The sequence below is a fragment of the Schistocerca nitens genome, chromosome 8, assembly GCF_023898315.1.
Source record: "Schistocerca nitens isolate TAMUIC-IGC-003100 chromosome 8, iqSchNite1.1, whole genome shotgun sequence".
NCBI lineage: Eukaryota > Metazoa > Arthropoda > Insecta > Orthoptera > Acrididae > Schistocerca > Schistocerca nitens.
Window position 1 is genome coordinate 559,621,135 of NC_064621.1, and position 17,952 is coordinate 559,639,086.

Consider the following 17,952-nt stretch of genomic DNA (forward strand, 5'->3'; position numbering starts at 1 on the left):
AGGTGTGTCCCACTCAACCTTGCAACTTTTACCTGCCCCTCCTTTCCAGACTTCAGTATATCATACCTATAGTTCCATGAGGAAGGAGCTAACAATTCTGAAGACCAGGAGACACTCTTCTACTTTTATGCATGTCTATCAGCAGCACTCAGAATTTTTCCCTCTGAAGGTAAGCAAAGGTCTTCTTGTAATTTTATTGTTCTGTCATCTGAATTGTTCTTTGGATACAAACAAGAATATCAGCAAGACTGAGATGGGCCGGGTATGTGGCACAGACTGGAAATCTTGGAGGATGACAATGGCATGGCCAACCCAATAACATGTGGATATCGTTGAAGTGGACATTCAGAGAATAGTACACAGGAATTGAGAAGCACTAGTGCAAAAATGGGACATCTAACAGAAAATTGTGGAAGAGACAAAGGTCTACAACAGACTGTGGAGCCATAAAAGGAGGGGACATATTTTTTCAATCATAATATTTTGGCAAAGCTTATAACAATTAGGTCTTCATGTTCATTTAAATAATACTGTTTATAATTTTAGAGTTAATTATTGGAAATAAATATTTACAGAAGATCAACATATGTGAAAACAATGTTACATTACTTTGTTTACAGAGAATGATATTTTTATGGTAAGTAGTTAATTATTAGCATACACTGGAAAAAGTTGCAGTTGTGACGAATTTTTCCAAAACACATTACTTCATACAAATTCTTTTGGCAGATAATACTGGAATCTCAGAGTAAAAGTCTTTATTCCAGGCATAGCTTAACAGCTGTTGAAATATGTACTTAATTAGACGAGTGAATGAGACAAACTCAGTTCATTTTTTAAATAGCCAAAATGAGTTTCATGTCAGTCACCTGCCATGTGAGAGTTCAGATTATAAGATATAAGTATAAAATAAACTGACTGTAATTAGTGAACGGTTTATATTATGTGTTCAGTCCAAGGGAAAATTAGTTCTTTCCTTTCATTCTTATAATTATAAGGGCGTCTGAAAAATATGCCAAAATAAATGTGAAAATAATGCCCAGTTATCTGTACAGTACTAGCAGAAATGGATATCCGTAACTAATTTATCACAGAAGGTACAAATGATTGATAACACATGTTACCAAACATGAAAGATTAACTATATTATATAATATTGAAGTTGTGGAACAACTTTTACTATCTCTTGAGAGGTCTGTGTAGTTTAATCTTTCACTATGCCTCTAGAAATCAAATTTTCATTGCTAGAGCAATGTTTGAATAACATTTAGCACGAAAGTAGCCTGATGGGTCCCTCTCAATTTGGGGTTAGAGTGAATTCTTCCTTTTTCCAACCTCCCCCAATCCTCTCCTCCCTGAGGAAGAAACATACAAGCTCCAAAAGCTAGGAATAGTTTTCTTCTGCTTTTAAGTGTTTCTATCAGCAGTACCTGGAATCTCACTTCCTGATGGTAAGTACTGGCCACCCATTCCGTCTCCTTAGAATGAGTACATTCAAACATAAAAGGCAAGTCTCTTATTCAGAGGTAGTCACTTTCTGCACCACACAAATGTGAACATATCTATAAAAATAACATTGTGCGTCATTACTTCTATTTAACTAAGAGTCTGTGAAAATCTCACAATATGACACACCGTACATCCCCTGTGCGTGCTTTCGACGAATAAATAAAAAAGAACAAAGAAAAAAATTAGAAAAAACATAACACTTATGGAAGAATGGGCACATGTAAGTAAAATCAATCAAAGGCAAAGTAAATTGTCGTACTGCCCTGATAAAATTCAGCAGATCTTTCACTGTCTGAATACACACACTTCCTTATATGCTTTACACACACGTCTCTAGCACGCACGAAGGGGGTTCTCAGAAGCTCTCGACAAAGCTTGCAGGAAAGAGGCCAGTTCGCCCTGTACGTTGCTGGGTGCCTTTGTACCATCCATCATCTCTCTTCTTGTGGACATAAATTATGTCACCCACTTGTAACTCCAGTTCAAATTCACTGTTCGGAGGATAAGGCACAATACAGCGGAATCTGAAAATCAGAAGAAACTGCACTTAATTTGTAGAATTGAGAATATGTAATTTTATGAAAGATATCAAAATTTGCCAAGAACAACATTAAAAAAATGCCAACTTTGTAGTAAAAGTTCACAACGATTTATTAAGCATAAGACTGGTTTGGAAAAAAATTTATGGAATATGAAAAGGCATGGAGGGGGGGGGGGGGGGGGTGTAATACTGTCTCACTCAAAAATTATTTTTAATGTTAACATGGGCTTCTAACATAGTGGCTAGTGCAATAAATAAATAAATAATATGAATATAGTAGAGGGAAACATTCCACGTGGGAAAAATATATCTAAAAACAAAGATGCTGTAACTTACGAAACGAAAGTGTTGGTATGTTGATAGAGGCAATAAAAAACACACACACAAATTTCAAGCTTTCACAACCCAAGGTTGCTTCATCAGGAAAGGGCGAAGAAGAGGGAAAGATGAAAGGATGTGGGTTTTAAGGGAGAGGGTAAGGAGTCATTCCAATCCCAGGAGCGGAAAGACTTACCTTAGGGGCAAAAAAGAACAGGTATACGCGCACACACACACGCGCACGTGGGGCTCACTGACGTCATGAGAAGAATTGGAGCTTCTCAAACTCCCTCAAGACCAAACGCAAACACTACATCGGCACACTCAATGCGAACACACTGGTGAAGACAGGAAAGATGAAACAATTCACAGACACTCTCGAAAAATTTCAAATAAAAATATGTGCACTGCAAGAAACACGATTCACAGACAAAGACCATTTCAACACGGAGAACTTTAGAAAATACAAAGGAAAACCACCGAGACAACTGAAAAACCTACAGCTTTTTGGCACAGGATTTGCAGTGCACAGGTCCATCAAGGACAGCATAATCGACTTTTCATCACCAAACTAAAGAATCAGCACCATCACAGTGAAAACAGCCAACAAATCCTACACAACAATCAACGCAAATGCACCGACTAATGACTACAACAGGAAAAACCCAGACGAAACTGATGACTTCTGGAAAACAATGGAAGAAACTATCAAAAATTTCTGCACATAGTCAAAATAATACTGGGAGACTTCAACACTAAACTCAGAAAAGAACATGAATACACACATACCATATGAAATCGTACTCCACACAAGGACACAAACAAAAATGGAAAACACCTGACAGACTTTTGCAAAAGCCACGACCTTGCCATTATGTCAACAAAATTCAAGAAACCAACACGGAAACTTACCACATGGAAATTCCCCACCAGAAAGCAAGAACTACAAATCAACCACGTAATAGTCCAGAAAGATTCACAAAAAGAAATTTTGAACATAGACACATGTAAAGGCTACTTCACCTCAGACCACCAACCTACTGCAGATCAAGATTTGCCTTTTGCCCAAGAAAAAGCTCCAGAAGAACAAAATTGTTAGACCAGATCCAGAATACCTTACTTTAAACCAGACACAAATATTAGACAAAATTAAAATGGAGAAAATGACAGACTGGACACAACTTTCAGGAACAATCAGAGAGGCCATAAAACTAGCACAAGCACCATGCACAAGGAAACACCGTTGGTGGAACCACACATATGACCAAGCTAGTGACCAACGAATCAGCACATGGAAAAAATTTAGTAGCCATAAACTGGATGAACTTCCTGAAAACACAGAAACAATCAAGCAAAATCATTCGCAGCGAAAAATAACAGTATGATAAATGGCGACTTATGGAGATTGAATCGGACTTCATGAAAAACAATACCAGAAACTTCTACAGAATGTTCAGAGAAAATATGACTGGATATCAACCACCCAACTTGTGCTTCAGAAGACCAGATGGAACCCAAGAAACCATTACCAAAAACAATTGTGACATTCTGGCAAAGTACTTTGAAAAACTCCTCAACACGGACCCCCCTATGGAAGAACTGATGACAGAAATGAGTACGTACAATACAGAGAGTGAACCTCCATCTCTAGAAGAAGTTAACGAAATAATCAAGTCACTCAAGAATAGTAGAGCACCAGGAGAAGACAGCATCTTCGCAGAAATCTGGAAGTTACAAGACCCAGAACTCACCGAAGACATCCACAGGATCTTGGAAGATATCTGGGAGACCATGAAAATTCCTGATGACTGGGAAACTGCCCTGATACACCCACTACACAAAAAAGGTGACAACTACAGAGAAATTTCCCTACTACCGGTCACATACAAGATCCTCTCTAAAGCTTCACTAAACAGACTAGAGTGCCCAAACTACCACTTGATTGGGGAATACCAAGCAGGCTTCCATAAAGGGCGGTCTTGTGTGGAACAAATTTGGAACCTGAAAATGATTTTACAACACAAACAGAACCTGATCATTACCTTTGTTGACTTCAAAAATGCGTATGACTATCGACCATAAAACTCTCTTCAAAATTCTATCTGAATACAAAGTAGACAACAAAACACGGACTGTCATAGAGCAAACCTTGACCAACACGACCTCCAAAGTAAAGTTACGTGGGGAACTATCAGAGCCCTCTGAAATTCGCACAGGTGTCCAACAAGGTGATGGCCTCTCACCTCTCATTTTCAATCTAGTGTTAGATAAGGAAATAAAAGAATGGGAAATATCACAACATGGGATAACCTTAGGAAACCTACAGATTAAGTGCCTGGCTTTTGCAGACGATTTGGCGATTATCACAAAAGATAAAAACGAAACAAAAGAAGCTATTGAAAAACTACATGAAATCGCTTCCAAAACTTACGAAAAGACACAGTTTATGAGCACAAATAAACTCTCATCCCTTAACACAAAGTACGGCATGATTTACAAAATAGCAAACTTCAAATACGTCTTGAAACACCACAAATGAGCGGACATAACAGAGACCCAAACGAAGAAAGAAAAACTATACTGGACATGGCATACAAAGTTGTGTGAAATCATTACAAAAAGAAGTACATCTCACAAAAAGCCAAATTACACCACTACGACACGGTGGTGCTCCCCAAAGCACTGTATGCTGCAGAGACCACACTCATCCTAGGGCATACACGTATCAGACAACTAGAAAAAGTAGAATGGAAAATTTGGCACAACTAACAGCAAGGGAGTATGGATCAAGAAACCTACAGAAGAACTATACAAACATACGGAGATAATCACAGAAAAGATTAGAAAACGCAGACTACAATTCTCAAGCTATCATATTAATCAACAAGACACAGTTCAACTTCTATGTTTACTCACTCACATTGAGATTCACGTGGTGTGAGCATACAGTCATCCCACTTCACACAATCTTTGAACGTTTAAGTGGTGTGTTGACACTCTTAATTTGATCTGAAGCATTGGCACCTGAGTTACTCATTATTGCTAGCACGGACATAGGCACCTGCCATAAATGGGTAAAAAAGGGAGAGAATATGCAACGCCTTCCAGCGACAGGCATATAAATACCAGTTGTTGTTCAAATTCCCAGATGAACAATGAATGAGCAGATCCTTATAGATACAGTAATATATGGGAAAAAATTTGAAATCTCTGCCTAAGTGGTGCCTTGCCTGAGTGTATGTTAATCCTGAGGGGTAATAATTGAAGAAGCATGCAGTCCACATCAATTACACAACAAATAGCTTAACAATAAAAAACAAAAGTTAGTATTCTTAGTGTACCATTCCAGGGCACTGTAGCCACAAGGATGGACGATGAGGAACCATCACTTTACTTTACAGAAGGATCAGAAGCAGCTTTAACGAGCTGGCAAACAACAATCAATAGCTACCTCAATAAAAGGCAATGGAGGTGGGAAACTCAACAAGATGATGCCACGTTGATACAGAAGACCGATTATCTGAGATGAAGAATAGCCCAAACAAAGGTATTTTTCCAGATAAAGACAAGTTTAAAGGTATTAAAGTTTCCATAGGTCAGGTGCAGAACATAAGTACAAACTGTTTTGGGGAATTATCAACATTATGTACCATGTTTGGAACAATTGGGAAAACCACAAGAACTTTTTTTCCATAAAGTAATGCCAAATCAGTTAGTGAACAGGAAACAGTGATTCTTCACCAACAAAAGAATTATCATAAATGAAGATAGAAGGAAGAATCAGTTGTGTTATGTTAGCACTGACTTCAAACAGAAACAGCGACATGTAGGAATGCAATGATCTAGATGTCAACTTTCTTACCATCTGAGCCATAGTTATATAATAACATTTTATTACTATGTTATAATACTGTTCTCGTTTAAGAATTTTCTCCCTTCCCCTCATGTTTCCCTAGCAGGATGGATCCCAACTGCAGAGGAGAATCTCACAGCTGTAGTTTCCATGTTTACAATGTTTTTGCCTGCCTTTTTTCTATTAATTCATAACTAGATTCTATTTTAAGTATTTCAGCATACTGTAAGGCTACTGCCACAGGCTTATCACATTTAGTATAGAATAATACTGAGGGAACACAGGTGTAAACGTTCACATTTTCTGTTTCTTTCCACGTACATGATGAGCGAATACAATCCACTGAGGTACAAGGCCGCACAAATGATCTATTGGTACAGCGACCATGCTCCATCTGCAGAAGAGTGCATGTAGATGCCTTAGGTGTAAGTGTGCAGTGTCCAATGTGTCACACATGCCACAAGAAACAAATGGTAATGGAACATATTCATGTGTATTTTTCTATTTCAATGCTTCTTTTATCCAGACAAGTTCATTCACAGAATTCAAAGACATAAAACAGATGATGTCTGGTACAGCATGAGAAAACATGTCAGTTCACAGTAATTTTTGCTATGCACTGTTATTTATCTGGATGTTTTGCAGTTTTATTGAAACTTCTATGTATATACCAATTCATATCTACATACAACACCAACTGCACTTAGCTTAAGTAATTCTTCTGGGCTACTGTGTCTCACTTTTATAACCATATGTTCTCACTTTTACTGTTATAATTTCTCACTTTTATCTATTTTATTCACTTTTCAAAATCTTTAGTGATAATGTTTAGTACTTTGATTTATTACATGGTATTTTAATTTTTATAGGTTGTGGAAGACCTAAGTGACAACCATGACCTGGGTGTTTTATTTTACTTTCAAAAAATTTCATAGAAATTGTGAGAAAATTCTTTGCACCAGAATGTGAGTGTGCTGCTATCCCATCTTACGCAATGTCTGAACATTTAATTAGCATGCCAGACTTGTAATTTGAACTGAGGTATTGTTACCAGCAGAGGCATGAGGTAGTCGACATGTACTGAGAACCGGGTAAGCAGCTAGACAGCGCCGTATTGTAATGTAAATTATGTTATGCAAAATGCGATAATGGTTCTACTAATGTCTTACTGCAATGTGGTTTGAATATTGTAAAGAATTGGGTGAAAGTATTCTTATAGAAGTCCACTGTATTTGCTAACGGGCCCTCATATGCTCAATTTTTACTGTGAAATACTGAGTATTGTGCAATATACAGCAGTTCCTGCCAAGACTGAGTGATCTGCAGACAAGCAAACAGCAGATACAGCAATGTTGTATGAATACATCAGGAAAGACAGATGAAAGGAAAAATCCGTTGAAATGCATTCGTAGGAGTAGTTTGATTACACATTTAATACTTATTCAGTAATTAGTTACAGACACATTTGATAGAAGCGTTTAATGCAGGGAAATAATGCTGCAACTGCTAGCCTGTTTGTTTCAGAAGCTCTAATTGTTTATTTTAATATATAACAGCATTGCCTCCTCCATAACAACAGGTTTATAGACCATTTCAAGCACTGGGGAAAGTGAAATTTGATGAGTATATGAACAGTACCTTCTCTGTGAATGTAAGGTGTATCAACCTTCACCAATTCATTTAATGATTCCTCATGCAGCTTTAAAAAATTCCAATAGTCATCTGGCTCTGCTGCAATCTCTCTTAACATGTTAGTACAACTACGTGTAGAACACCTACCAAACCATTGTTTTGCCCATTGCCATTTCCTCTTGCTTATCAATTTGCGGCACATAGAAATTGCAGTCTTAATACACGCAACTTCTACAGCATCGAGCACCAACATGTTCAGTATGAAGGCCGATTTCTAACTGACACATCCCAGGCATAAATATTGGTGCTGTTCTTGGCCTTACACTTTTGCGCAACAGACCGACACAATATTAATGCAAAATACATACTGAGAATGTGAGGGCAACTTAACAAGTTGGAAGCATTTCATAATTATTAGTAATGTATCTGTGACTATACCAATGAGAAACTTCAGCAACACTTGAAAACTTAAATTCACTTCTTGTGTATACAAATGTTTAGAGGCAATACAACACTAATACTTATAAACCTTATTACAGTATTAAGTCACAAAAAATATTTCTAACTTAGTCATACAATACTGAACAACCAAGAATTAGTTCTGGCCATAGACGTATGATTAACAGTTATTGTCACTGAAGAATTTTCAGAATATATGTGGGTGTATTTTCGAGTTTGTGGGATGCTACTCCAGACTCACTTTGCTAACTACATAGTTAATACTTTCAGGTACATTTTGTTGCAGAGTGAGCAGCCTATGTATTGTTGAAAAGTGGGTGGCTGATGTAAGTTGTGTCATGCTCTGGCTGGACACTAGTGAATATACAAATGCACCACTCAAGCTTTTATTTTGTAAAGCACCATTTACAGGCATAGGCAATGCAGTAAAATATCATAATACACTGAAGAAACTGATACACCTGTCTAACATCGTGTATGGCCCCTGTGAGGTCGCGGAAGTGCTGCAACACGACATGACATGGACTCGACTAATGTCTGAAGCAGTGCTGGAGGGAATTGACAAGATGAATCCTGCAGAGCTGTCCATAAAACCGTGAGAGTATGAGTGGGTGGAGATCTCTTCTGAACAGCATATTGCAACGATCCCAGATATGCTCAATAATGTTCATGTCTGGGGAGTTTGGAGATCAGTGGAAGTGTTTAAACTCAGAAGAGTGTTCCTGGAGGCACTCTGTAGCAATTCTGAACGTGTTGGATGTCCCAGCGTCCTGCTGGAATTGCCCAAATCCATTGGAATGCTCAATGGACATGAACTGATGCAGGTGATCAGACAGGATGTTTATGTACATGTCACCTGTCAGAGTCGTATGTAGACATATCAGGGGTCCCATATCACTCCAACTGAACATGCCCCACACCATTACAGAGCTTCCACCAGCTTCAACAGTCCCCTGCTAACATGCTGGGTCCATGGATTCATGAGGTTGTCTCCGAACCCATACATGTCCATCCGCTGGAAACAATTTGAAATGAAACTCTTTCAACCAGGCAACATATTCCCAGACATCAACAGTCCAATGTTGGTGTTGATGGGACCAGGTGATGCATAAAGCTTTGTTTCATGCAGTCACCAAGGGTACACGAGTGGGCCTTCGGCTCCAAAAGCCCATATCAATGATGTTTCGTTGAATGGTTCACACACTGACACTTGTTGATGGCCCAGAATTGAAATTTGCAGCAATTTGCGGAAGGGTTGGACTTCTGTCAGGTTCAATGATTCGTCATTGGTCCCATGTCGGAGATTTGATGTTTTACTGGATTCCTGATATTCATGGAACATTCGTGAAATGGTCATGTACGAAAATCCCCACTTCATCATTATCTCAGAGATGCTGTGTCCCATCACTTGTACGCCAACTATAACACTGCATTTAAACTCACTGAAATATTGATGACCTGCCATTGCAGCAGCAGTAACCAATCTTAACAACTGCACCAGACACTTGTTGTCTTATATAGGCGTTGCCAACTGCAGTGCCATATTCTGCCTGTTTAGGTATCTCTGTATTTGAATATGCGTGCCTATACCAGTTTCTTTGGTGCTTCAGTGTAAAAGAACTACCAATATACCAATGAACTATGAGAAACTTTTATGCTAATGCTTTGATTAGAAGTTTCATGAAGTGGATTCAGCAGCTTAATAACAACCTTGTAATACAGGGAAAGACCAACTTTAACAATGCAAGAGGATGTGCACACAAATTCTATATGTATCAACATGGAGCTGCAATCATTAATCACATTCAATTTTTCCTCCCTGTTTGTAATAATTTACTACTACATGCCACATAATAATTATGAGGACTTCAAATGAATTGAATTTGTTTTTTTTTTTTTTCTGGACAATCTTTTAGCATCCCATTTGTCCACATAAAGGAACCATTCATCTTGCTTAAACTTTTTCCTCGTTCCTGAATGAATTTCAAACAGCAGTTCCACATACTTTTCCTCCATTCCCATTTATCTTTTGGCACTGCTCCAAAGGCTTTATGTTAGGAGTCCCTATCTCAGGCTCGAATCCACTTTCACACAACCTCTCCTTGAATTTTACACGGATCAATCCTTAGCCCTTATCCATCTTGTCCTTGACCAACACATTGTCTCTATTCACCACCACTTGCAACAGCTGCTCAGTTGCTCAGCTGCGCTCTCTCTCTCTCTCTCTCTCTCTCTCTCTCTCTCTCTCTCTCTCTCTCTCTCTCTCTCTCTTCCCCTCCACCCCCTTCCCCCTCAAATTACCCCATCTTTAAAGCTCCTGGATATGCTAGTACACTTAGTGGAATACTCCTTGACGTCAACCATGAATTTTAACAAAATGCCTTCAACACCTAAGAAGCTGTCCAGCTTGTTAGTCAGATATCTCAGAAGTAGTGTCTCCCTCATGCAACTAACACGCACAACATTACCAACAAGAATGCCCCCCTCCTAGCCAACAAGCCCAAACTGGCCTCCTTACTTAACCTCTAAATCTATGCACATCTCCCATCCAACCTCAACTTTAACTTTAATCTTAACCCTTTTGCTGCTCTGGGTGTGTACACACATCCTGTTATGCAGTTCCCCCAGTGTTGTGGACATGTATACACATGCTGCCTGGATTTTTCTATGGTGCTATGGATGTCTGTATGTATCACGGTCTGCCGAATTCTCACAGCTGTGGTCACGTTACACCCGTATCTCGGTGAATAAAAAATTTTCAAGTATTTATCATACAACATATGTATCTTATCGCATGCTATCATTTGCAAAAAACCACATGTCAATATCTTCAATGATTTACGAGATATGACAGTTTTTACGACACATGACTCGTGATGCACAAGGCTGTGAATGGGTGTGTTGTGCACAACCATCCTTTGGATATAAAACCCAGTAATTCAAGAACAAAATGAGATATCATTCTCTTCTCAATTTTAAATAAAATTTTGTTACCTTATCTACGTTTCATTCACTGCTGTGTACAAGCTAAAATCAACCCTAAACAAAGTTAACACAATGCATTTTTACATCTGCAAAATTCTTTAAAATTTTGTGCAATTTTTTACTCAATTTGATGCAGCACATTAAATATGATGGATAATAAAAAGAAATTCAGTTCCTTATTGAGCAAAAATATCAGATTCTAAAACTTGCAAAAAACCTCAATTTTTTTTTCACTAAACAGTTTTTGAAAAATCAGATGACAAACATTTCGTATCAGCCAGAATGCCACCTCTCCGCACAGGCGCTAGTATTTGGCAAGCATTACAGCCATAACAAAAGCTGTCTCAGCATGGAGCGTAAAGTGCACATCTGTAGCAGCGAAAGGGTTAATCAAATTTCAACACCTCACAAGAATGGCCGCCATTCAGTCCTTAAGCTCTCATGCAGATCTCTCTCTCATACTATGACATCCGTTCTTTCCAAAGCCCTAACCTTCAGCTCCACACCAAAATTAAAGCACACTGCCCTAGTTGTTGTCCTCATTCATCTGTAATTTCAACAGAAAATACAACTTCACCACTCAGTCACAACTCCCACCAGAGAGAGCACTGAATCCTGACCAGAATAGTTCCAACCAGAATCCAAAATGTATGTTCAACTTTTTTTCAAAAACCAAGCTCCCCAAGCATTCCAGGAATTCCTCACTTCCAATACTGGCTGTCAACCCTCCTTGAAAAGCATAAGCAACACCTCAAAACTTACGAACTGAGTCTCTAACTATTAGTGACCTGACAGCAGATGACTCTTTCATTATATTTCCTGTGGGTAAAGGCTCAACAACTGGAATACTTCACTGCAAGGGACTGGCTCTTAGACATCTCAACATGCAAAATTGTTGGTGATGACCCCATTCTGTCCATCCTGATTGCTGTAGGAAGTCCTGGGTATCTCAAAGGACTTGCATCTACTTCCACAGAACTCCTTACCCCTCCTGATTCATGCATGTCCACTTACACCTATTTCCCAAAATACACAAATACAGTCATCCTGGCCATCACCCCTCATAATCTTGGGTCCTCTTTATCACTAATCATTTTCAATGTGACCTCAATTTATGCAAACATCTCACACACAGCCCCTCAGCCACAGAACACTACCTCTCCCAACAGCCACCTGATAATCTCTCTAAAACCTTGTTTACTGCCACTCTAGCCAACTCTACCCTTAATTTTTGAGGGCCAGACCTACAAACATATCAGGGGGATTGCTATGGCAGCAGGACAACCTCATCTTACACTAACCTTTTCATGGGTAGAATGGAAAAGGCCTTCCTCAAGACCCAGAAACTGGGCCCCTTCGCCCCATGCAGATTTATCTACATCCCCTTTGTTCTTTGGTTGGGGATAAGGGACTAAGTAGCAAGATATCTTTGTGACCAGGCTCATTGCCAATAACAATTACTCTGCTTCCTGCAACAACTATCTTTTGCCAAATCCAATCCAATCTGTTCCTTTTTCTAAATCCAAAGTGACCATTCTTTATGTTGACCTGCACCACACTGAACTGCACATTCAAACCTCAGTCCATATAAAAGCAATAAATAAGCAACAATATATTCACTTTGGCAGCTGCCTCCCCTTTCACATAAAACGCTCACTTTCCTGCAGCCTATGCAACCACAACACATGTTTCCGCTGCACAACAAATCCGTTAACATCTACACCAACAATCTCTCTTAGGGTTTCCTCTCCCACAACTAACGAACAGTTCTTAATCCAAACCACATCTCCCAGGCAACATCATCCTCCCACTCTCCTCCTATTACGGTTCCCACTTCCAAAAATTCTTAAGGACTCCCCCTGTCACCCAGTACCACACAGACATTGTACACCTCTGAATACTTTGCTCTGTTTTACCTTTACTTTCTCAGTATCAAGCCCTAAATGATATCCTCTAGGTCTGACATCCTCCTTGGTTGGTTGGTTTGTTTAAAAGTCGGGGGGGGGGGGGGGGACAAAACTGCTTGTTCATTGGTCCCTTTTTCCTGGTAAAACAATCATACAAGGGAAAGAATAAAACAAACAAGACATAGAGCAAAATACCACAAGGAAGGAAAAATGACACAAAGGCAACAAACACTATAAGGAACGAAAGAGGACAAGAAAAACCACACGAGATACAAGAAACAGGTAGAAGAGATTAGAACATGAAAGCAGATTACCACGGCTGGCTGACCATGAGAATAAACTCTGCAACACATTAAAACCTCCACCTGAAAGCACTAGGGTGGAGGACACACAGGAACAGAGGACATGTCCTAAAATTTAGATCATCTACATCGATACTCTGCAAATCACATTTAAGTGCCTGGCAGAGGGTTCATCAACCCACCTTCACAATTCTCTATTGCCGGCCGGAGTGGCCGTGCGGTTCTAGGCGCTGCAGCCTGGAGCCGAGCGACCGCTACGGTCACAGGTTCGAATCCTGCCTGGGGCATGGATGTGTGTGCTGTCCTTAGGTTAGTTAGGTTTAATTAGTTGTAAGTTCTAGGCGACTGATGACCTCAGAAAAGTCGCATAGTACTCAGAGCCATTTCAACCATTAGCCAATTCTCTATTATTCCAATTTCTTATAGCGCGCAGAAAGAATGAACACCTATATCTTTCCGTACAAGCTCGGATTTCCCTTATTTTATCATGGTGATCATTCCGCCCTATGTAGGTCAGTGTCAACAAAATATTTTCGCATTCGGAGGAGAAAGTTGGTGATTGGAATTTCATGAGAAAATTCTGTCGCAACGAAAAACGCCTTTCTTTTAATGATTTCCAGCCCAAATCCTGTATCATTTCTGTGACACTCTCTCCCATATTTCGCGATAATACAAAACATGCTGCCTTTCTTTGAACTTTTTCCATGTACTCCGCCAGTCCTACCTGGTATGTATCCCACACCGCACAGCAGTATTCTAAAAGATGACGGACAAGTGTAGTGTAGGCAGTCTCCTTTGTAGGTCTGTTACATTTTCTAAGTGTCCTGCCCATAAAACGCAGCCTTTGGTTAGCCTTCCCCACAACATTTTCTATGTGTTCTTTCCAATTATCAAATGATAAAACCCACCCTCACAAATAAAACGTAAAACTAAATCAGCCAATGAGGCGTTGTCAGACAAAATTAGTGGCAAAAAGTCCGGTAACCTAAGATTTTGTCACAGGGGAGTCAAAGTAGGACAGTGCACCAGAATATGGGCCACTGTCAACCGGGTGCCACACCGACATTGAGGCGGGTCTTCAAGGTGCAGGAGGTAGCCGTGGGTCACCCAGGTGTGGTCAATGTGGAGCCGGCAGAGAACAACAGAGTCCCTGCGAGAGGTCCTCATCGAGGGCTCCCACACATTTGTAGATTTCTTAATGGCACGCAGTTTGTTGGGGGTACTGAGATTATGCCATTCCATCTCCCAAAGCTGAAAAACCTTGCAGTGTAAGAATGAATGCAGGTCAGTTACAGGGATGCCAACCTCCAGAAGTGGTTGCCGTGCAGCCTGTTTTGCCAGCCTGTCAGCAAGTTCATTTCCTGGGGTTCCGAAGTGACCTGGGACCCAGACAAACACCACTGAATAACTGGACTGTTCCAGGGCATTGATGGGACTTCTGCAAAGGATGGTGAGGGTAGTACTGATCGATAGCTTGTAGGCTGCTTAAGGAGTCAGTACACAGGAGAAAAGACTCACCAAGGTATGAGCAGATGTGCTCAAGAGCACGAAATATGGCCACCAGCTCTGCAGTGAAAACACTGCAGTCATCTCGCAATGATTGCTGTTCAGGATGTTCTCCATGAACATATGCAAAGCCAATGTGACCATCAGCCATCAAGCCATCGGTGTAAACCACTTCCAAGCCCCTGAACACATCAAGAATGGAGAAGTGGCAGTGGAGAGCCACAGGAGTAAATGAATCCTTAGGGCCATGTGAAAGGTCCAGGCAAAGCTTCAGCCAGGATTTACACCATGGAAGTGTACATGAATGGATCTTGAGTATAGGTGGTAAAGGGAAGGACTGCAGTTCAGACAGAAGTGATCGGACATGATCCACCAACGTAAGAGCTGACCTGGGCCGCCGATAAGGGAGATGAACCACCGTGGGTGGGAAAAGGAGACTGTAATTCGGATGCACAGGAGAACTATGAATGTGTGCAATGTAACTGGCAAGCAGTTGTGCATGTCTAACCTTCAATGGAGGGACTCCGGCCTCCAGCAGGATGCTGGTAACCAGACTCATCCTAAAAGTTCCCGTCGCTAGTTGAACGCCACAGTGGTGCACTGGGTTCAGTACACACAATGCTGAGGGTGCAGCCGAACCATAAACCAGACTCCCATAGTCAAGGCAGGACTGAGCAAGCGTTCTGTAGAGCTGCAGCAGTGCAAAGCGAACTGCACCCCGGTTGGTGTTGCTGAAGCAGCAGAGGGCATTGAGGTGCTGCCAGCACTTCAGCTTAAGCTGACGAAGGTGAGGAAGCCAAGACAATCGGGCATCAAAAACCAGTCCTAAGAATCAATATGTCTCCACTACAGTGAGTGGATCGTCATTAAGGTAAAGTTCTGGTTCCAGATGAACGGTACGACACCGACAGAAGTGCATGACAGATGACTGCGGCTGAAATCTGGAAACCATGGGCTAGAGCCCATGACTGCACCTTGTGGATGGCTCCCTGTAGTCACTGCTCAGCAACACCAGTACTGGAGTAGCAGTATGAAATGCTGAAGGCGTCTGCATACAGAGAAGGTGAGACAGAGGGCCCTACAGCTGCTGCTAGACCATTAATGGCCCCTAAAAGTAGAAATACGCTCAATACAGAGCCCTGCGGGACTCCATTCTCCTGGATATGGGGGAACTATGGGAGGCACCAACTTGAAAATGGAAAGTATGGAGTAACAAGAAATTTTGGATGAAATCAGGAGCGGGCCCCGGAGACCCCACTCATACAATGTGGCAAGGATATGATGTCACCAGGTTGTGCTGTAAGCTTTTCATAAATCAAAAAAGATGGCAACAAGGTGTTGGCATCTGGGAAAGGCTGTCTGGATGGCAGACTCGAGGGACACAAGATTATCAGTGGTAGAGCGACCCCGGCAGAAACTGCCCTTGCATGGAGCCAGTAGGCCATGTGACTCCAGCACCCAACCCAACCGCTGAGACACCATACATTCTAGCAGCTTACAAAGAACATTGACAAGTCTGATGGGCCAATAGCTATCCACATCAACTGGGTTTTTATCTGGTTTGAGCACTGGTATGGTGGTGCTCTCCCACCAATGCAATGGAAAGACACCATTGCACCAGATCTGGTTGAAGATGACAAGGAGATATTGGTTGTAGTCAGATGAGAGACGTTTAAGCATCTGACTGTGGATCCAATCTGGCCCAGGAGCTGTGTTGGGGCAATGTTCAAGGGCACTCTAAAATGGGGCGTTACAGGGTTCACTGTGGCGTGTAGTGAACGAGAGGACTTTCCCTTCCAGCCACCATTTGAGAGTGAGAAAGGCTGGGGGGTAATTCTCCGACACAGAGGGTCTAGCATAGTGCTAAGCAAAGTGCTCGCAATCGTGATTGCATCGTTAGACAACACACCATCAATGTTAATACCAGGGTCTCCTATTGGGGGTCTGGTACCCAAAAACATGTCTGATAATCATCCCGACTTGGGATGGTGATATATGCCACCCAATGGTTGAGACATACATCTCCCAATATTCCTGTTTCCATCTTTTTATAAGCTGGCAAATGTGGGCACGGAGCATTTAAAAGCTATTGGGTGGTCCAGAGATGGGTGCTGCTTATGTCATTGTAGAGCCTGCCTACCCTCTTTAATGGCCTCAGCAATTTCCAGTGACCACCAAGGTACTGTCTTTCGCCGGAGCACCCTGAGGAACAAGAAATCACATTTTCTGCCATAGAAATGATCGTTCTAGTGACCCGCTCAACCACCACATCGATGTTACCAAGTGGGGCAGATTCAATGGTGACAAAAGAAGTCAAACCTTCCCAGTATGCCTTGTTTAAAGCCCATCTGGGTAGGCATCCATGGGCATGATGCCGGGGAAGTGACAAGTAGATGGGGAAGTGGTCATTACCGCACAAGTCATCGTGGACTCACCAGTGGAGAGCTGGGAGAAGTCCTGGGCTACAAAGTGATAAATCAATGGCCAAATAAGTGCTGTGAACCACACTGAAATGTGTGGGAGCCCCAGTATTCAGGAGACAGAGGTTGAGCTGACACAGTAATTTTTCAACCTATCTACCTTGGTCAGAAAGTGTGCTGCCACCCTACAAGGGGTTACGTGTATTAAAATCTCCCAAAAGTAGGAAAGGTTTAGGGAGCTGACGAATCAGTGCAGCCGAGACATTCAGCGATATCACACCATCTAGAGTAAGATATACAATGCAGACAGTTATTTCCTGCGCCATCATCATCCTGACAGAAACAGCTTCAAGAGGGGTTTGAAGGGGCACAGGTTCACTACAAACCAAGTTCAGGACATAGACACAGACTCCACCCGACACATAATAGTCGCTAGGGTTCTTTTAATATCCCCAATAAGGGCAGGGGTCCGCATTGCTGGGAACCAAGTTTCCTGGAGGGCAATGCAGAAAGCATTTGT

At 41.2% G+C, this 17,952-nt stretch overlaps 1 protein-coding gene across 1 annotated transcript in view; it reads right to left on the bottom strand.

The window, feature by feature from the left end:
• Positions 1-643: 643 nt before the first annotated feature.
• LOC126198464 (E3 ubiquitin-protein ligase SH3RF1) overlaps positions 644-17,952 on the bottom strand; it is a 254,667-nt gene continuing 237,358 nt past the window's right edge. Inside the window, exon 15 of the mRNA XM_049934810.1 lies at positions 644-2,033. Within this exon, the coding sequence (XP_049790767.1) occupies positions 1,865-2,033 (169 nt within the window). The 3' untranslated portion in view covers positions 644-1,864. The remainder of the gene's footprint in view (positions 2,034-17,952) is intronic.